The 21,930-nt window shown below is 45.8% G+C and overlaps 1 protein-coding gene across 1 annotated transcript in view; it reads left to right on the forward strand.

Annotated features, from left to right (window-relative positions):
• MID2 (midline 2) overlaps nucleotides 1-21,930 on the forward strand; it is a 248,190-nt gene that overhangs the window by 169,990 nt on the left and 56,270 nt on the right. The window contains exon 3 of the mRNA XM_038748157.1: nucleotides 6,859-6,954. Coding sequence (XP_038604085.1) covers nucleotides 6,859-6,954 — 96 coding nt within the window. The remainder of the gene's footprint in view (nucleotides 1-6,858; nucleotides 6,955-21,930) is intronic.

Here is a 21,930-nt window from a genome sequence, read left to right on the forward strand (position 1 = left end):
TATCTACCCCGGCTCTTGGCACATACTAAGCACTTAGCAGAAACCACAATTAGTATTTTTATTATTCAATGGGCTGTAGTTATCCACCTGTACTGACTGATTCAGTCATCACTGACTAACATTTATTGAGGCTCCTTTTGGGTAGGATGCTACACCAGGTGTGTCTTTGAGGTGTGTGGGAGTTTCGCAGAGGTGGAAGGTACCTGAAGAAGATTTAATATTTACTTGTAGCTAATGAGTTCGGATTAAATTGCTACTCTGCTTCTATTGTACTCCCCAAAGCACTTCGTACCCTGCTCTGCACACAGTAAGTGCTCAATAAATACCATTGATGATGACCTTCAGACTAACTCCAGGCAGACTGACTAAACTGTCCAGGCCTGATGGTCGCCCATCCTGTTCTTGGCAGTCACCATTCATTCATTCAATTCAGTCGTATTTATTGAGCACTTACTGTGTGCAAAGTACTGTACTAAGCATATGAGAGAGTACAGCATAACAACAAACAGACACATTCCTGCCCACAACAAGCTCACAGTCTAGAGGCCACCAGTGTGTCCCAGTGGAAAGAGCACGGGCCTGGGAGTCAGAGGACCTGGGTTTTAATCCCGGCTCCTCCACTTACCTGTTGCATGACCTTGGCCTAGTCACTTCCTTCTCTGTGCCTTGGTTATCCCAGCTGTAAAATGGGGATTAAAAGTGTGAGCCCCATGTGGGGCATAACAATCTTGTATCTACCGCAGCACAGTACAGCGCCTGGCATAGAGTAAGTGCTTAACAAATGCCATTAAAAAAAAACACCAGGGATAAAGAGGCTACCAATTCCTTCCGATGTCAGGTAACCCAGGACTGTACTGCAGTTCTTTCGTCCATCCACCCTGAGTCTCCCTGCCCAACGATTTAAACCCACTTCCTCTTGTCCCATTCCAGGGACCTAGAATATCAATTGGCCAGTGCTTCCTCATTAAAAACTCTTTATATATGTAAAGGGTGTTATTGAGTCATCTTTTAGTCTTCTCTTTGCCAGACTAAGCAGCCCCATTTTCTTCAGGCTTTCTTCATAAGATGAATTTTCCTTTTCTTTAATTGTTTTTATTGCTCTTGGCTGGACTTTCTCCAGTTTTGCCATGTAGCTTTAAAGTGCACTGATCAAACAGGAACAAAACACTCTCAAAAAGAATCTGATGGTAAGCTGACTGTAAGCTTGCTGTGGGCAGGGAATGAGTCTGTTATATTGGTATGTTGTACTCTCTCAAGCATTTAGTACAGTGCCCTGTGTACAGGAAGTGCTCAATAAATGCGATTGATGGAGAAGAGAAACAGAGGAAGTTATCCCTCTAGCACGGTGAATTTTTTTAGTTAAGGGCTTTGCATTGCTGACTAGGCTTGTAGTCAAATACCATAATTATTATTATTAGTCCACTCTGACCCTCAGGTTGCTTTCTCTTGTAGTCAAAGTAAGGCAGCCTTTCTTCATCCCGATTTGAAGTTTTTTGTTGTTGCAATACTTAAGAGTCCTACCTTGCACTTCTCCTGATTGAATTTCAATCTTTTGGGTAAGGACCACTTCTCTCATTTATCAAAGTCTCTTTGAATTTTATCCATGCCTATTAAGGTTTTCTCAACCTGGCCCCATTTAGAGTTTGGTGCAGATTTAATGAGCATACTTTCAATGTCTTCATCCAGGTCAATGGTAAGGGCACACAGTACCTGTTCCAGGAATGATTCCTGTGGGAAATGATCTGATCCCTCTCCTGGGCTGATATCAAGCGGTTGATTTTTCTTTTTCTTTTTTTTAATGGTACTTGTTAAGCACTTAGTATGTGTTAGTAAGTGTATAAAACGCTGGGGTAGATACAGGATAATCAGGTTGGACACAGTTCCCGTCCCACATGGGACCCACATCTGAGGAGGAGGGAGAGGGATTTATATCACTATTTTACAAATGAGGTAACTGAAGCATAGAGAAGTCAAGTGACTTGCCCAGGGTCACACAGCAGACAGCTGGAAGAGCCGGGATTAAAACCCGGGTCCTCTGCCTCCCGGGCCTGTGATCTTTCTACCAGACCCGGGGGAGGGAAGGGGGGGAAGGGGGGGGAGAGAGAGAGAGAGTTTATTTTTATGGTATTTGTTAAACACTTACTATGTACCAGGCAGTGTGTGTGTGTGTGTGTGTGTGTGTGCACGTCTGCATGGCTCAGTGGAAAGACCACGGGCTTTGGAGTCAGAAGTCATGGGTTCAAATCCTGGCTCTGCCAACTGTCAGCTGTGTGACTTTGGGAAAGTCACTTAACTTCTCTGTGCCTCAGTTACCTCATCTGCAAAATGGGGATTAAAACTGTGAGCCCCTCGTGGGACAACCTGATCACTTGTAACCTCCCCAGTGCTTAGAACAGTGCTTTGCACATAGTAAGCGCTTAACAAATACCATCATCATCATTATTATTATTATTCTAGACTGTGAACCCGTTGTTGGGTAGGGACTGTCTCTATAGGTTGCTGATTTGTTCTTCCCAAGCACTTAGTACAGTGGTCTGCACACAGTAAGCGCTCAATAAATACAATTGAATGAATGAATGAATAAATACAATTGAGTGAATGAATGTGTGTGTATTTGTGGTGGTGGTGGCTAGGGTGTTGGGGGGAGGTGTATCTCTGTATGGCTCTCTTTGTCCCCCTCTAGAAGCAGCGGGTGTAGTGGATAGAGCATGGGCCTGGGAGTCAGAAGGTCATGGGTTCTAATCCCAACTCTGCCATTTGTCTTCTGTGTGACCTTGGGCAAGTCACTTCACCTCTCTGGGCCTCAGTTACCTCATCTGTAAAATGGGGATTGAGACTGTGAACCCCATGTGGGAAAGGGACTGTGTTCAATCCGATTTGTTTGTACCCACCCCAGCACTTAGAACAGTGCTTGGCATATAGTAAATGCTTAACAAATGCCATTATTATTATCATTATTACTTCAATCCCAGAATACTTGGATCATTGGCTCCCAGCCCTCTGAAATCCTGCCCCATTTGAACTCCCCCAAATCTGAGCATTTTAGACTGAATTCCACGTGCTCCTGACATTGCCAGATTGTCCACATGGCATGTGTCTTTCTGCTAGAGGAGTCATTATGTTGGGCTAGCATGACTCATTTTTTCCAAAGCCATGTTGATTCTAGACTCTAAGGACTTTTTTGAGGGATTGCAGAAGGTTTTTTTTTAGTATCTTCCCAGCTGTCTGGCTTTCAGCTGGTCTGTCCTCTGACCGGTACAGATTCAGTACTGATGGCCTCTGTGATTTTGGGGTTTCGGTGTTTTTCTGTGGTATTTGTAAAGGGTTTGCTCTGTGCCAGGCACTGTACTAAGCGCTGAGGATGCAGGATGATCAGGTTGGACACAGTTTCAACGCCCCATAATTTTGAGTGCCGACAGTGGCCCCCCACCATTTACGGTTCTGCCCAAGGACAACCATTTTCCGTGCCAGAGGCAGAGATGGGTAGATTTTTAAGAAGAGCAATGGAATTCTGGCCTGAACATGGGCGTAGAACTCAGGAGTGACATTGGGCACTTTTCCCGGCTCCACCACGAACTGGGGGCCATATCTTTATGTGTCACTTCATTCCTCGTTGCTTTTTAGTCAGTTGAATACAGGAGAAATAGGCCAATTACTGCCTATTGACCAAATGCTCAGTGAAATATTGGGCTCAATTATTCCTCCTGTGGAGGGGGAGATCGCTAATGTACCCACAGAAGAATGAGTTCATTTCCCTTTGTAGATTTTATGGAGTGGGTTGGAGGAGCATATAGTGGGAGGTGATGGATGAGGAAGAAGGGGAGTGTGTTTCTGGTCCACAGGGATGTTTTAGAGCATCTGGACTCAGATCCACAGACTGCGTAGGGGCAAAGTGACTGTGTAGCCCCAGTGACTTTTTAAGACCCCTACAGACTCTCTCAGCAGGCTCTAATTCTTGGGCAGCCATTTGGTGAGGCCCAGGTCTGAGGGGGCGAAGGGAGAGTGTTGTTCTTGCATCATCAGCAATGGGGAAAAGATGGCCGAAGCTTAATGTCTGCAGATTGGTTTGTGTGGTAGGAAGGAAGTCACCACAGAGACACAAAGTCTGCTTTATATAATAACCATATGACACTTCTGGAGGGGGGAATTATGGGTGGCTTGCCCCAAGATCTGTATGAATTTTCCACATTTTCTAGGATGAACTTTAGTGAGAGAATAAGTACACTTACAGAGAAGCAGCGTGGCCTAGTAGATAGAGCCTGGACCTGGGAATCAGAAGGACCTGGGTTCTAATCTTGTTTCTGCCACTCATCTGCTGTGTGACCTTGGCCAAGTCACTTCAGTTCTCTGGGCCTCAGTTCCTTCATCCAGAAACTGGGGATTAAGACTGTGAGCCCTGTGTGGGACATAGACTGTGTCCAACCTGATTACCTTCTACCTCACTGTTTAGAGCAGTGCCTGGCACATAATAAGCACTTAACAAATACCATTAAAATAACCTTATGTGCTTTTATTTGCTTTACTGCCTAAGTCAGTTCAGACTAGGCTCTTTAGCAGAAATTTCCCCAGTTTCAGTGCTTTTATAAACCTAGAGATTTGGGGAATGGGAGTGGCAGAAATAAGGAGAAGAGGGAAAACTGGAAAGTAAAGGGATAGAGGTTCTGATTCAGCCCAGAGATTGAACTGGAAAAGAGCTGGAGACCCCGAAGGATTCGTATGGATGACCTGACATACTGTGGAAGCAGCATGGTGTAATGAACAGAGCCCAGACCTAGGAGTCAGAAAATCCTGGGTTCTAATCCTGGCTCTGCCACTTGTCTGCTGTGTGACCTTGGGCAAATCACTTCACTTCTCTGGGCCTCAGTTACTTCATCTGTACAATGGGGATTGAGACTCTGAGCCCCATGGGGGAACAGGGACTGTGTCCAACCCGATTTGCTTGTTTCCACCCCAGTGCTTTAAACAGTGTCTGGCACATAGTAAATGCTTAACAAATACCATAATTATTAATTATTATTATTATACTGCCCCTACCTCCCTCTCTGCCCTTCTCTTTAATCTGGCTCTTTCCAGACTCAGTCTCTGTCCTGAGCACCCCCATGCCTCCCCCGTACTCTGGTCCCTGCAAAGAAGTGAAATTGGTGGTCGGAATCGACAGACACATCTAGTAACCTCAGGTGGGGCTGGATTGCCAAAAAGACTGGGCACTTCTGTTCATGTAAAGATTTTCATTGTCTTCAGGAAAACAAATCCACTGTTATCTGCAAAAGTGCCACCCACAAGTCCCCCCGGCCCTGACGGAATCAGTTGATTTCTGCCTCAGTGTAAATGGCACTGAGACATGTAATGGGCCAGACCCATTCTGCTCAGCCCTTCAAAACCCAATTGAAGGCCCATCTCCCCCAAATGGCCTTCCCTGACTAAGCCCCCCTTTCCTCTTCTACCTCTCCCTTCTGCGTTGCCCTGACTTACTCCCTTCATTCATCTCCCCCTCCCAGGCCCACAGCACTTATGTACATATGAGAAGCAGCATGGAGTAGTGGATAGAGCACGGGCCTGGGAGTCAGAAGGTCATGGGTTATAATCCCGGCTTGGCCACTTGTCTGCTGTGTGACCTTGGGCAAGTCACTTCACTTCTCTGGGCCTCAGTTACCTCGTCTGTAAAATGAGGTTTGAGACTGTGAGCCCCACATGGGACAGGGACTGTGTCCAACCCGATTTGCTTGTATCAACCCCAGCGCTTAGTACTGTGCCTGGCACATAGTTAAACACTTAACAAATACCATCATTATTATTATTATATCTGTCATTTATTTATTTCTATTAAAGTCTATCTCCTCCTATAGACTGTAAGCTCATTGTGGCCAGGGAATGTGGCTGTTTATTGTTATAGTGTACCCTCCCAAGGGCTTAGTCCAGTGCTCTGTACATAGTAAACGCCCAATGAATACGATTAAATGAATGAGTGAAAGAATGTTGAGACAACTACATCCACCCACTGCGGCTCCAGGGTTTCAGCCTGCCCCTCCTCCCCAAGCCTGTGGCCATCATTTCAGGCCTTTTTATAACAACAATAATAATGCTATTAGTAATAATTGTAGTTTTTGTTAAGGACTTACCAAGTGCCAGCTATTGTACTAAGTACTGGGGTAGATACAAGACAATCAGGTCAGACACAGTCCTTAACATGGAACTCCCAGCCTACGGAGGAGGGAAAGCAGGTATTACATCCTCACTTAACAGGTGAGGAAACGGAGGCTCAGAGCAGTTAAGTGGCTGGCCGAAGGTCACCCAGCAGGCATGTGGCACAGCCAGGATTAGAATCCAGGCCCTCTGACTCCCAGACCTGTGGTTTTTTCTGCTGGGCCATGCTGCTCTGTGACTGCTGTGCATTGTCTGTCTTAGCTCCCACAGTCAGGTGTGGTGAGGGCCTGAGGATGCTGATTTCCAAACCTTCCACCATCTCCACCCTGAGCTTCCCTTGCGTGGCTCCCTCCCAGATTCCAAAGGCTCCAAGGCCCATCGATATTCTCAGTTAAAGAGGCCGAGGAAATGAAACGTTTATCTGCATTGTCAATCAGTAGCATTTCTTGAGGACCTCTTGGATTCATCGTCCTGTATAAGCACTTGGGACAGTACAGTAGATGAAGTGAACTTAATCCCTGCCCACAGGGTACTTACGATATAAAGGGAGAGACAGGCACATAATTCCTGTAAGAGTCAAAAATGAATGCTTAGAGTTATTAACCCCCAATGATGGTTCTCAAGTTTGTTGACATTTATTCTTTGTTTTTTTTTTTTCTTTTTTCTTGTTTTCCTTCCTCCCCCACTCCACAACTCCCCTCTCTTTGATGGCAGCAAACACTGGAGATGAACCTGAGCAACCTGGTTAAGCGCAATAGTGAACTAGAAAACCAGATGGCCAAACTGATACAGATCTGTCAGCAGGTTGAGGTAAGTGACAGCGATATTTCTTACGATTCTTCTGTCGAGCCACCTGAATTTGGGATTCCTTCCAGAGGACACACCCTCTCTCACTAATGTAGCTTTACGCTCTCAATTTGGCAGTTCTGCCAGGCCCAGTTCTCTGCTTCTGGCATTCTCTGCCCATGCTAGATTTCCATTGGCAGGAAGGGGCCGGGGAAGAAAGAGCGGATCAGCTCGGCTGTTCGGAAGCGAAGAAGGGTTACAGAGTGACCATTAAGAAAGGGTTGTTCTCCCTCCTACCGCTTTAAAAAGAAAATCAGTATGACCTGGTGGAAAGAACACGGGCCTGGGAGTCAGAAGACCTGGGTTCTAATTTCGGCTTTGCAAGTCATGAGCAAGTCATTTTACTTTTCTCTTTTTTTAAAAAAATGGTATTTGTTAAGCGCTTACTATATGTCAAACACTGTTCTAAGCGTTGGGGGGGATTATAAGTGAATTAAGTTGGGCACAGTCCCTGTCCCACCTGGAGCTCACAGCCTAAGTAGGGGGAGAACAGGAGAACTGAGACACAGAGAAGTTAAATGACTTGCCCAAGGTCACACAGCATGCAATTGGCAGAGCTCAGTGCCTCATTTACCTCATCAATCAGTCAATCGGTGTTTCGTTGTCTGTCTCCCCCCTTCTAGACTGTGAGCCCGTTGTAGGGTAGGGACTGTCTCTATATGTTGCTGACTTGTACTTCCCAAGCACTTAATACAGTGCTCTGCACACAGTATCACTCAATAAATACGATTGAATGAATGAATGGTATTTATTGAGCGCTTACTATGTGCAGAACACTGTGCTAGGCAGCTGGGAGAGTATACTACAACAGAATTAGCAGACATGTTCCCTGCCCATATGTAAAATGGGGATTAGGACCGTGAGCTCCATGTGAGACAGGGATTGTGTCCAACCTAATTATCTTGTATCTCCCCCAGCACTCCGGACAGTGCCTGGCGGAAACAGCACGGGCCTGGGGGTCAGAGGACCTGAGTTCTAATCTCAGCTCTGCCATATGTCTGCTGCGTGATCTTGGGCAAGTCACTTAACTTCTCTGGGCCTCATTTTCCTCATCTACAGAATGGGGATTCAGTGCCCGTTCTCTCTCCTACCTAGACAGAGAGCCCAATGTAGGACCTGATTATTTTGTATCTGCCCCACCACTTAGTACAGTGCTTGATATATGGTAAGCACCTAACAAAAACTCAATTATTATAAGTAGGCTCATCAAGCCCCACTTCCCCCTACTTATAGCGGGAGTGGAGCAGAACAGAAGAGGAATCTGACTGATTCTCCCCTATACCTCCTGTGTGGTTTGTGTAGCAAAGAGGGATTTCTGGGCCATGTCTATGTATCATAGCAGAGGAGATTAAGCTATCCCTTTTACCAAGTCTTCGGGGTGTTAAATTCCACAAATTGAAATTCTTCCCCATACTACATTTCATCTAATTTAATACAGATGGATTCTAAGCACATCCCTGCTTCCCAGGTGTTTTTTAATGGTTGTAGTTAATTACTGTGTGCCAAACATTGTTCTAAGCACTGGGGTAGATACAAGTTAATCAATCCGGATAGTCCCTGCCCCGCATGGGGCTCACAGTCAAAGTAGGAGGAAGAACAGACATTAAATCCCCTCTTGCAGCTGATGAATCTGAGGCACGGAGAAGTTAAATGACTGTTCCAAGTGGTGGAGCCGGAATTAGACCCCAGGTTCTCTGACTCCCAGGCCCAGGCTCTACCCATTAGGCCATGTAGCCCTCTTGTTCTTCTCTTGGTGACTTTATTTGGACCCAGGGAATAAGCAGAATCCAGAGGTTGGGCGGAGAGATAGACTTTCTCCTTCCTCTTTCCGTGAATGTTTTTTTAAAGGCAAATATGAAGATTACCATTTCCCTCCACCCCTGACACTTCAGGGGAAGCATTTTTCCCAGCTTCCTTCCCAGGAATTTGGCTTTGTTGATGTCCTTCCCCACATGTTACCAGATAGCTAATCGTCATTTACCAGCCCTCCACCTTCTGGGAGCAAAGATCAAAGCTTGGGAGTCAGGAAGCTTGGGTTCCAAACCCAGCTGCTCCACTTACCCGCTATGTGACCTCGGACAAGTTGCTTCTTGGTACCTCTGTTTAGTCGTCTGAAAAATGGGGATGATACATGGTCTCCCTCCCCCTTGGACATTGAGCCCCATGTGGGACAGCGCCTGGGTCCAAAATGTTTGTATCGAATTTACTCCAGGGCTTAGTACGGTACTTGGCACATAGGAAGCAATTAAGTACCACAATTATTTTTCTTTTTTTAATTATTATTAAGAAGAGCTTGCTCACAGGAGCTAGGAGGCTTATGGGTACTCCATGAGACTGTCAGGTGAGCATGCTCACTAGCTCCTGCCTTCCTATGCCCTCCCAAATTTGTATCATCTGGAGTCTATGACCGGGGGTGAGCTTGGGTTCACAGCCACTGCTTAGCAGCTCTCCACAAGCTTGGGGGAAGAGACATTTCCCAGAATCCTATGCAGCTCTCCACCCATGTCAGAGAGTGGTGGACTGAGAGAGAGGTTGAGAATCAGAGCTTTATTAGTGAACCTCTGCACACCCTCCTCAGTGCTGGAGTGTCAGCACATCCGGGGTTGCCATCAGCACTTCTGCACAGAATATTAATTCAAGGAACTGGTACTGACATTGCTCAGAGAGTGGATTCGGGCTAATTGGGAGAACTCCTCAGTAATGATAACAGTAAGCTTGTTGGGGCCAGGGTACATGTGTACCAGCCTCGTTTGTGGTGTGCTCTCCCAAGCACTTAGAACAGTGCTCTGCACACAGTAAGTGCTCAATAAATACTATTGATTGATTAGCCCACTGTTGGGTAGGGACTGTCTCTATATGTTGCCAACTTGTACTTCCCAAGCACTTAGTACAGTGCTCTGCACACAATAAGTGCTCAGTAAATACGATTGATTGATTAATAATGCTAGTAAGAGTAAATGTGGTATTTGTTAAACTCTTACTAAGTGCCAAGCATTGTGCTCAGCCCTGGGATAGACACAGTTGGTTCAGAACCAGTCGCTATCGCCCACAGGACGCACAGTCTAAAGGGGAGGGAGAACAGATATTGAATCCCCAGTTTTACAGATGAGGAAATTGAGACACAGAAAAGTTAAGGTACTTTTCCCAAGGTCACACAGCAGGCTAAGCGATAGGAGTTGGGATTAGAATCTTGGTCTCCCGACTCTCAGCGCTAGGGTTTTTCCACTACTTCTCCCAGCTCTCTTGGTTCAGACACTGCTGAGACTGCGGGCTACTAAGGGTAATCGAGTTATATGTTAAGCGCTTACTATGTGCCAAGCACTGTACTAAGCGCCGGGGTCGATACAAGATCATCAGGTCCCACATGGGACTCACAGGAGGGAGAGCAGTTATTGAATCCTCATTTTCCAGATGAGAGAACTGAGGCCCAGAGAAGTAAAGTGACTTGCTCAAGGTCACACAGCCAGTAAGTGGTCTGGTCCCTCAGCCCAAGGATGAGGCATTGGCCTTCTGGCCACTGCTAAGGCTGTGGGAGCCCTTGCACCCTTGGTACTGAATCAGGCCCGTTGGCTGCTCTAGTTGGGGCGTAGGGGTTCTCTCATCAGTAATCACACCATGAAAAACCAGTGCTCCCACTCCCACATCACAGAATGTGCGGCAGGGTTGTCTGTCCACTGTCAGAGAACAGCATAATTTATTTAAGAGGCAGCATGGTCCAGTGGATAGAGCACCCGCCTGGGAATCATATGGATCTGAGTTCTAATCCTGGCTCCACCACTTTTCTGCTGGGTGACCTTGGGTTAGTTGCTTCAATTCTCTGTGCCACAGTTACCTCATCTGTAAAATCGGGATTGAGACTCTGAGCCCCACATGGGACAGGGACTGTATCCAACCTGATTTGCTTGTATCCACCCCAGAGCTTAGTACAGTGCCTGGCATGTAGTAAGCGCTTAACAAGTACCATTAAAAAATTATGTTATTGTCTGTCTCTTCACCCTATACTGTAAGCTTATAGTGGGCAGGTAGTGTGTTTACCAACCCTATTGTATTGTACTCTCCCAAGTGCTTAGTACATTGCTCTGCACATACTGAGTGCTTAATAAATACCATTGATGGATTGAATGATTGATTGGAGCTGCCTCCCATTCCCTTGCTCTGGTGAATTATGACCTTGGCTGGAGCTAAAGCTGGAAAGAGGGAGGCCAAGAGGTAAGAGCAATTTTTACCCCAGACAAGGCATCCTGGATGAAGGAAGCAGTGTGGCCAAGTGGGAAAGATCACAGGACTGGGTGTCGGAGGTCCTGGGTTCTAATCCTGCCTCTGCCACTTTTCTACTGTGTGACCTTGAACAAGTCACTTCAGTTCTCTATGCCTCAGTTTCTTCATCTGTAAAATGGGAATTAAGTCCTCTTCCCTCCAACAGACTGTGAGTCCCGTGTGGGGTAGGGACTATGTCCAACCTGATTATCTTGTACACCTACTCAAGTGCTTAGTAAAGTGCCTGGCACCTCACAGGCACTGTACAAGTACCATTATATGTAGTACATTTCATTTTGACCCCTACATCAGCCATATTTTTTAAAAAATGATATTTGTTAAGCATTTACTGCATCAAACATTGTTCCAAGCACTGGGGTAGATAAAAATGAATTAGTTTGGTCACAGTCCCTGTCCTGCATGGGGCTCCCAGGCCAAGTAGGAGGGAGAACAGGAGAACTGAGGCATGAAGATAAATAATAATGATGATGGTATTTAAGCGCTTGCTATATGCCTGTCACTGTACTAAGCGCTGGGGTGGATTAAAGCAAATTGGGTTGGACACAGACCCTGTCCCATGTGGGCTTACACTCTCAATCCCCATTTTACCAATGAGGTAACTGAGGTCCAGAGAAGTGAAGTGACTTGCTCAAGATCACACAATAAACTTAAGTGGCGGAGCCAGGATTAGAACCCATGAGCTTTTGACTTCCAGGCCTGTTCTCTATCCACTACGTCGTGCTACTTCTCTAGATAAGTGACTTGCCCAAGGTCACACATCAAGCGTCTAACAGAGGCAGGATTAGAACTTGGGTCGTTTGACTCCCAGGCCCACGCTCTTTCCACTAGGCTGCACAGCTTCGTGGTTGCAGAGAAAAGGAATGTTCCTTAGTATAAGGCCCATCTGCATTGCTGGGGTCTCGATCAGCAGGAGGCGCAGAAATAAGGGACAGAGAGGACAGCTCTGAGGAAAGAGGACTCGTGAGGAAATGAAATGGAGGCAGCGCCCAAGCCCCAGGCAGCCTTCACAGGACTGAACGTGTGGGATTCAGTGTGCGATCAAGTGTGCACCAAATCTGCCAACACACTCACCCTCTTCAGCCCGAGAAGGCTGATATCATCCCCCGTACCCTTTAAGAAAGAGGGAGCTGTGATTATCCCAGCCAACTAGTCTCCTTTCTCTGGCCCCTGCACCCTTCCTTGTCAGCCCTAGGAGAGGGCCATAAATATCACCTCTTTCCTGTCCTGTGTCTCTCTCTCTTCCCTCCCTCCTGTGAAAGCAAGCAGGCATTCTTCCTGTTATTACAGAAATGGATTAGAATTGACACTAACTTGTGGAACAGAATTCTACTGTGAGGTGACATGGGAGCGGATAGGAGCACGGCATCTATAAACCATACTCTGGCAATTGGAAAATGTTTTCTTCTGGGTATCTTGAGAAGTGGGCCAGAGGAAGACACAAGATTCCCTTTCATCACAGTGCAGAGGCATTTGCTTACCTTGCTATTCTAACCACTTGAAAAAAACAACATATATATATATACATATGTAGTTCTTTGTCCTGACTCTTCAGGGCATCCTGTATTTACATGTCCAGAGGAAATCTCTGGATGTTGCATGAGCTATGGAAGAATGTATACCCACAGATTAATGCTTCCTCTTGGCTTATATTTATTTATAAATAATGAACCCTCATGCAAAATACCATGGTTGCTATACTATTATTATTCTTTCAGAGTACAGAACAATGAATAATAAATTAGTATGCAACTTTATTTTGCAGAGGTGAAGGGCACCTCCTCTTAATAGGCTATTGATTGTCTCTAATTTAAGCAGCTGGTCCTTGAAGGAGTGGGCTTCCAGAATTTTTTTTGAATCTTAGATTGTTTTAATAATAGTAGCAATCATATTTATTTTTACTTTGTACAGAGCACTGTTCTGAGCACTGGGAAAGAGTCCACAGGTGGAAATTAGACATGGATTGTGTTTGAGGGGTTCAGTATCAATGAATATGAGTGAGGACTGGAGACAATAAAACACACACGAAAGACCAAGACAGATATATAAAATATGATCAAAAGTCAATAATAATAATGATGGTGTTTGTTAAGTGCTTACTATGTGCAAAGCACTGTTCTAAGCGCTGGGGGCGATACAAGGTGATTAGGTTGTCCCACATGGGGTTCACAGTCTTCATCCCCATTTTACAGATGAGGTAACTGAAGCCCAGAGAAGTTAAGTGACTTGCCCAAAGTCACACAGCAGAGAAGTGGTGGTGCTGGGATTAGAACCCATGACCTCTGACTCCCAAGCCCGTACTCTTTCCACTGAGCCACGCTGCTTCTCTCTAGGGTGCTGTGTCTAGAGGAGCAGAATTTCAGACTCCACGTGATTCAGAATCCATGACATACCTGTAGCGACAACAGTGGTTACTGCCCCCAACACTTTGCTAAGGTTTTATGGAAGCCTCGTCCTGCGGGCGCTATTGTCTTTTGCCCCAAGATGGAGGCGGGAAGAGATGAGCTCTCCTCGAAGGGGCAGAGGGGAGCTGGGGATGGTTCCTGGAGAGACCACGTGACTTATTCAGAAGCATTCCTGGACGGGAAGACAGTTCACTTGGCCATGGCGAAGGGGGCCCAAGAGCTCACAGAGAGCTGAGGCTGCAGTTACCAGATGTCCCCTTTGCCCGCATTAGAATGCTTAGGTTTTCTTAAGTATTGAAATCAATAGTTAAGAAAACTTGCCTTAATTATCATTCCTAAGGCAACTGAGTAAAATGAAGTGTTTCAGGGATGGGCTTATTTTAAAGCCGCTTTCAGATATTGAAAGAGAAATTATTTTGCAAATGATGACTGCTCTTCTACCAGCCAAAAAATCCCTTGGGAAATGGTTTATTATTATTATTAGTCTCAATCCCATTTTACAGATAAGGTAACTGAGGACCAGAGAACTGAAGTGACCTGCCCAAGGTCATTCATTCATTCATTCAATCGTATTTATTGAGCGCTTACTGTGTGCAGAGCACTGTACTAAGCACTTGGGAAGTGCAAGTTGGCAACATATAGAGACAGTCCCTACCCAACAGCGGGCTCACAGTCTAGAAGGGGGAGACAGACAACAAAACAAAGCATATTAACAAAGTAAAATAAATAGAATAAATATGTACAAGTAAAATAAATAAATAGAATAATAAATATGTACAAACATACATATATACAGGTGCTGTGGGGAGGGGAAGGAGGTAAGGTAGGGGGGATGGGGAGAGGGAGGAGGGGGAGAGGAAGGTGGGGGCTCAGTCTGGGACGGCCTCCTGGAGGAGATGAGCTCTCAGTAGGGCTTTGAAGGGAGGAAGAGAGCTAGCTTGGCGGATGTACAGAGGGAGGTCATATAGCAGACAAGTGGCGAGCTAGTATTAGAACCCAGATCCTTATGACTTCCAGGCCCTTGCTCTGTCTATCCACTTTGCCGTCACCTGGAAGCCACCAAAGTAGAAACTCTTTGAGAATACTGGGCTGTCCTGGGTGGGCCAAAAGCATCCTCGAAGGTGCAGAGGAGAGAGAGAGAAAGCCTGGTACTTATTATGGTGCTGTGCACACAGTAGGTGCTCAATAAATACAATTGAATGTATGAATGAACGAACCTACCTTGGGAAGTAGCATGGCCTAGTGGAAAGAGATAGGCCTGGGAGATGGGGGAGCTGCATTCTAATCCTGGCTCCACCAATTGCCTGTTGTGTGTCTTTGTACAAGTCACTTAAATTCTCTAGGCCTCAGTTTCCTCATCCGTAAAATGGGGTTTTAATACCTGCTACCCCTTTCCTTTGACTGTGAGCCCTGTGCCAGATCAGCTGGTAGTCTATCTCTGTTGACTACTCCATGCAAGTGGCCTTCATGGGACATTATTCAGTGACCTACAGTACCCTGGCTGGAGAACAGATTGACAGCAGGGTACTCTCTCCTACATAGACTATGAGCTGCCTGAAAGACCTGAACATCTTGGCCTAGTGGATAGAGCATGGACCTGGGAGACAGAAGGATCTGTGTTTCAATCCCAGCTCTGCCACGAGTCTGCTGTGTGACCTTGGGCAAGTCATTTCACTTCTCTGGATCTCAGTTATCTCATCTGTAAAATGGGGATGAAGACTGTGAGCCCCATGCGGGACAGGGGCTGCATCCAACCTAGTTAACTTGTATCTATCCCAGCGCTTAGAACAGTGCTTGGCATATAGTAAACACTTAGCAAATACCATAATAATAATAAGTATTATTATTATTTTCAAATAGTAAGCGCTTCCCTCAAACCACGGTTGTTATTGAGAAGCTCAGTGGAAAGAGCCCAGGCTTTGGAGTCAGAGGTCATGGGTTCAAATCCCAACTCCGCCAGTCGATAGCTGTGTGACTTTGGGCAACTCACTTAACTTCTCTGTGCCTCAGTTACCTCATCTGTAAAATGAGGATTAAGATTGTGAGCCCCTCGTGGGACAATCTGATCACCTTATAACCTCGCCAGCGCTTAGAACAGTGCTTTGCACATAGTAAGCTCTTAACAAATACCATCATTATTATTATTATTATTATTATTATTATTATTTTTTATTTTTATTTTTTTTTTTTTTTTTACTCCAGACTTCCAGAATTGGTCCCCCTTCACTTAGCTTCCTAGAATAGGCTAGCGAGGGGGTGAAACAAGGGAGTAAGGCCTGTTTTAGTGGTCTCCAAACCAAGCCTACATGAAGGAGGTTAGTTAGCCTCTTCCGTCGGAGGGGCTGCTTTAGAGTGAAAGGGATAGTGTCCTCTCTTGTGGCCAGCTGCCGTCACTGCACCCTTCTCTGCAGTGCAGGATCGAAACCCAAAATAAAGGGGGCTCCCATAGTTGGCCTCCTTTTTTTAAAAGGTATTTGTTAAACGCAATGTGTCAAGCACTGTTCTAAGGGGTATATACAAATCAGTCAGATTGGAAACAATCCCTGTCCCACACGGGGGACCTGTCTGCCAACTCTGTTATACTGTACTCTTAGAGAAGCAGTGTGGCTCAGTGGAAAGAGTACGGGCTTGGGAGTCAGAGGTCATGGGTTCAAATTCTGCTCCGCCACTTGGCTGTGTGACTTTGGGCAAGTCACTTAACTTCTCTGGGCCCCAGTTCCCTCACCTGTAAAATGGGGATTAAGACTGTGAGCCCCGTGTGCGACTACTTGATTACCTTGTATCTCCCCCAGCACTTAGAACAGTGTTTGGCACATAGTAAGTGCTTAACAAATGTCATTATTGTTATTATTATTATTGTTCCAAGCACGTAGTGCAGTGCCCAACACTCAGTAATATGACTGGTTGATGGATAGAGATCAGGTGTTGAATTTTTACATTTGAGGAAAATGAGGCACAGAGAAGTGACAGCAAACATGTGACAGAGATGGGATTTGAACCTAGGTTCTCTGACTCCAAGGCCCAAGCTCTTTCTGCTAGGCCCCGCTGCTTCTCCACCTTAATGTTTCCAGCTTACTGGTACTAGTCCAAGCTGAGGACCCTGCCAGACACCCTGGAGCAGTTACAGTATTTTCCAAGTGGCAGGGAAGAAAGGCCACTCTTTACCCCCTCGAACCTTTTCCAAACACCCCCAAATAATGAAGAGGATTTAGCTCAAGACTGGCGGTTCAGCACCCTCTCACAAATCTGAACTCCTTAAAAATGTAAATCCTCATTTCACAACACCAGAACAGAGAAAAGAGAACCATGGCAAGACCCTTCAGAAAACAGAAAAAGGGAGAATGTCATTCTTCTCTTAATAAGAAAATGTCTTGCAGCAATGCCAAACAAGTTCATCTTTTCATACCTGTCTCTGAAATGTTATAGGAATTTTCCAAGCGACATATGTTTTTATTTAATGAAAACCTGCGTGTCAGTTCTACCTGCACTTTCCATTTTTCCCTCCTCCTCCCGGTTTCCCATTGAGTTCATCTTCCTAGGAAATAAAGGATGTTTTGCCTAAAGCATGACTAAGTAGGGTAAGCTAGCACCTTTTCTAATTGTGTCCTTCCTGCCGTAGGCTGCCCCTGGGGGAGAAAGGGTGGCATTCTAAGAGGGGTCAAAACCCAAAGTCCAGTCTGTTTCTGCTCCATCAACGCTGCTTGATTTTGAGGGGAGCATCTTACCTTCAGCAAAGCGGCCAAGTCTCCGCTTTGTCTGAAGCGGCATGGCTCCTTTTTAACTGCTGCTTGATATTCCATTAGCTGTCTAATTGACTTCTCCCGCTTCACTCTTGCTTCCTACTTAGAACGTAACAGTTTAAGCAGAGCTCAGAGCTGCATTTTTCAAGATCCTCCCCATCCTGGTAATGTATCGAGGGAGAGCTTCCCTCTGAGAATTTCACATTTCCTGTTGAAACGGGAGGATCCCTGGTTTTCAGTGGTGTTTTATTGAGTACTTCCTGGGTGCTGAGCTCCATACTAAGCACTTGGGAGACTACAGTCCAAAGGTGTTGGTGAATGTGTTACCTACTCACAAGGAGCTGATAATAATTAATAATAATAATTGTGGCATTTGTTAAGCGCTTACTACATGCCAAGCACTATACTAAACTCTGGGGTGGATACCTGCAAATTGGGTTGAACACAGTCCCTGACACACGTGGGGCTCACAGTTTCAATCCCCATTTTACAGATGAGGGAAATGAGGCCCAGAGAAGTGACTTAGTAATAATAATAATAATTGTGGTGTTTAAGCACTTACTAGGTTCCAGGCACTGTACTAGGTGCTGGGGTGGATACAAGCAAATTGGTTTAGACACAGTCCTTGTCCCACATGGGGCTCACAGTCTCGAGCCCCATTTTACAGATGAGGTAACTGAGGCATAGAGAAGTGAAGTAACTTCCCCAAGGTCACATGGCAGATAGTGCTCAAGCGCTTAGTACAGTGCTTTGCACACAGTAAGCACTCAGTAAATATGATTGAATGAATGAAGTGGCGGAGCTGGGATCAGAACCCATGGCCTTCAAACTCCCGGGCCAGTGCTCCATCCTACTATGCCATGCTCCTTCCTTGCCTTCCTTGACTTGCCTGAGGTCACACAGCAGACAAGTGGCGGAGCTAGGATTCTGTTGTATTGTACTCTCCCAAGCGCTTAGTATGGTGCTCTGCACATAGTAGGCGCTCAATAAATACGGTTGATCAATTGATTAGAACCCATGACCTTCTGCCTTCCGGGCCCAGCTCTATCTACTACGCCATGCTCCTTCTCACTTGGTCATGCTACTTCTCGCATTAGCTGATGGTCTAGAGGGCTGCCTTTGGGCCGTGTCCTGACTCGGGCAGATTTTCTAGTCCAACCGGCTCCAGTTGTGGAGGCACAGAATCTTACTCCGGGAAGGCCTGGTTTCTCCTCCAGTCAGGGTTTTGTGTCTTCATTGTCCTGACCCTGCTAGTTACAGCGGGCAGAGACATGCCCTTTCCTGCTCCTGATTTCCTCAGCTCGCCTCTCTTGCTCTCCTACCTAAGTGAAAAAACATCTTTACTGTTTAATAAGTGGTGTGGGCACGTGTGTATTTGTATGCGTGTAGTAGAAAGCAGCAAGGCGTACTGGATAGAGCATGGGCCTAGGAGTCAGAAGGTCATGGGTTCTATTGCCGACTCTGCCAATTGTCAGCCATATGGCCTTGGGCAAGTCACTTCGCTTCTCTGGGCCTCAGTTACCTCATCTGGAAAATGGGGATTAAGACTGTGAGCCCCATACAGGACAGGGATTGTTTCCAACCCGATTGTATTCACCCCAGTGCTTAGTACAATGCCTGGGACTGTAAGCACTTAACAAATACTATAATTATTATTATTATTGGTGGGGAGAAGGTGGTACTAGTTTTTTTTTAACAGTATTTGTTAAGTGCTTATCAAGTGTCAAATGCTGGGTTAGATACAGTAATGATAATAATTGTGGTGTTTGTTAAACACTTACTTTGTACCAGTCACTGTTCTAAGTGCTGGGGTAGATACAAGATAATTGGGTTGGACACAATCCCTGCCCATCATGGGGCTCAGTTTTAATCTCCATTTTACAGATGAGGTAACTGAGGCCCAGAGAAGCGAAGTGACTTGCCCAAGGTCACACAGCAGACAAGTGCACAGCACTTACATACATATCTGTCATTTTATTTATTTGTATTGATGTCTCTCTCCCAGCCTCTGGACTGTAAGCTCGTTGTGGGCAGGAAATGTGACTGTTTATCATTGTATTGTACTTTCCCAGGTGCTCTACACACAGTAAGCATATGTACAGAAACACTGTGGGCATGTCACTCCCCTCCTCAAAAATCTCCAGTGGTTGCCTATCAACCTTCAGATCAGGCAAAAACTCCTCACTCTTGGCTTCAAGGCTCTCCATCCCCTCGCCCCCTCCTACCTCACCTCCCTTCTCTCCTTCTGCAGTCCAGCCCGCACACTCCTCTCCTCTGCTGCTAACCTCCTCACTTTGCCTTGTTCTCGCATGTGCTGCCGTCGACCCCTGGCCCACATCCTCCCTCTGGCCTGGAATGCCCTCCCTCCACACATCTGCCAAGCTAGCAGGTCTCTTCAAAGACCTACTGAGAGCTCACCTCTTCTAGGAGGCCTTCTCAGACTGAGCCCCCCTTTTTCCTCTCCTCCTCCCCTCCCCATTGCCCCCCCCACAGCACTTGTATGTATTTGTACATATTTTTTACTCTATTTTATTTGTACATATTTATTACTCTATTTTATTAATGATGTGCATACAAGTATAATTCTATTTATTCTGATGGTATTGAAACCTATCTACTTGTTTTGTTGTCTGTCTGCCCCTTCTAGACTGTGAGCCCATTGTTGGGTAGGGACTATATGTTGCCAATTTGTACTTCCCAAGTGCTTAGTACAGTGCTCTGCACACAGTAAGTGTTCAATAAAGACGATTGAATGAATGAAAGTAAGCGCTCAACAAATATGATTGAATGAATGAAATGGTGGAGCCAGAATTAAAACCCAGGTCCATATTACTCCCAGCCCTGGGCTCTTTCCACTAGGCCATACTGCTTCTCATTCCTCCTGGATCTCTTCACACCTTCATGCTCCAGCCTCTACCAATCAATCAATCAATCGTATTTATTGAGCGCTTACTGTGTGCAGAGCACTGTACTAAGCACTTGGGAAGTACAAGTTGGCAACATATAGAGACAGTCCCTACCTAACAGTGGGCTCACAGTCAGCCCTGAGCATTTCAGCCACAGTGCTGTGCTTAGCCAGGGAGGGCTTATGTGTCAAGAGGAGACCTTGGGCAAGTTGAAGGAGAGGAGATAAATCCCTCTCCCCAATTTCCCCCACCACGCTATTGGTGTGCCTGCTCAGAGTTTTGTTAATTGGTTCTTCCCTCCCCGAGGAGGAGGATTGGATTCAATAATCTGTTTGTCATATGTAATATCTCATCTGCACAATGCTTTTTCTAACCTGGGAAGAGATCTTGGTTTATCTTTTCTTTTCTTCAGCTGATCTCTAAATGCTTTCCATGGCTTAGTGGAAAGAGCACGGGCTTGGGAGTCAGAGGTAGTGGGTTCTAATTCTGCCAGCGTGACTCAGTGGAAAGAGCCCGGGCTTTGGAGTCAGAGGTCATGGGTTCAAATCTGGCCCTGCCACCTGTCAGCTGTGTGACTTTGGACGAGTCACTTCACTTCTCTGTGCCTCAGTTCCCTCATCTGTAAAATGGGGATGAAGACTGTGAGCCCCCCGTGGGACAACCTGATCACTTTGTATCCTCTCCAGTGCTTAGAACAGTGCTCAGCGCTCAATAAATACGATTGAATGAATGAATGAATGGTGCTTTGCACATAGTAAGCGCTTAATAAATGTCATTATTATTATTATTGTCAGCTGTGTGACTTTGGGCAAGTCACTTAACTTCTCTGGGCCTCAGTTACTTCATCTGTAAAATGGGGATTAAGACTGTGAGCCCCGCCTGGGACAACCTGATAACCTTGTATCTCCACCAGTGCTTAGAACAGTGCTTGGCACATAGTAAATGCTTAACAAATGCCATCATTATTATTTCCCAGGGAGAACAGGAAAGGGGGACCAGATGGAGACAGGGAAAAGATATTGGACTTGGGGGAAGGGGTAATAGCAACCATCGTGACAATAGGGGGATGTCCCAAGTGATAGTATTTATTGAGCACTTACTGTGTGCTGAGTACTGTACTCAGTGCTTGGTAGAGTGCAGTATAACATAGTTGGTAGACATGTTCCCTGCTCACAACGTTCAACTTGAGACCTTCACCAATCAAGCAATCAATTTTTTTTTTTTTTGGTATTTGTTTAACACTTACATACCAAGCGCTGGGATAGATTCAAGATAATCAGGTTGGACACAGTCCATGTTCCAAATGGGGCTTACAGTCTAAGTGGTAATCAGTGGTGTTTATTGAGCACTTACTGTGTTCAGAGCACTGTACTAAGTCGTGGGAGAGTAAAATGAAATAGTTTTGGTAGATGTGATTTTTGCCCACATGGAGCTTACATTCAGATTGTTGGGGTCCATTTGCCCCATTAGAATAACAGAAATTGCCTTGTTCTCCACACTTGAATAAAGAAAGGGCAAAGAGGTTGGAGGTCCTAGAGTGATAGAAGGCAGTACATTAACCAAGGAAGCGGCATGGCCTTGTGGAAAGAGCATGGGCCTGGGAGTCAGAAGACC

The sequence above is a fragment of the Tachyglossus aculeatus genome, chromosome 6, assembly GCF_015852505.1.
Source record: "Tachyglossus aculeatus isolate mTacAcu1 chromosome 6, mTacAcu1.pri, whole genome shotgun sequence".
Classification (NCBI taxonomy): Eukaryota; Metazoa; Chordata; class Mammalia; order Monotremata; family Tachyglossidae; genus Tachyglossus; species Tachyglossus aculeatus.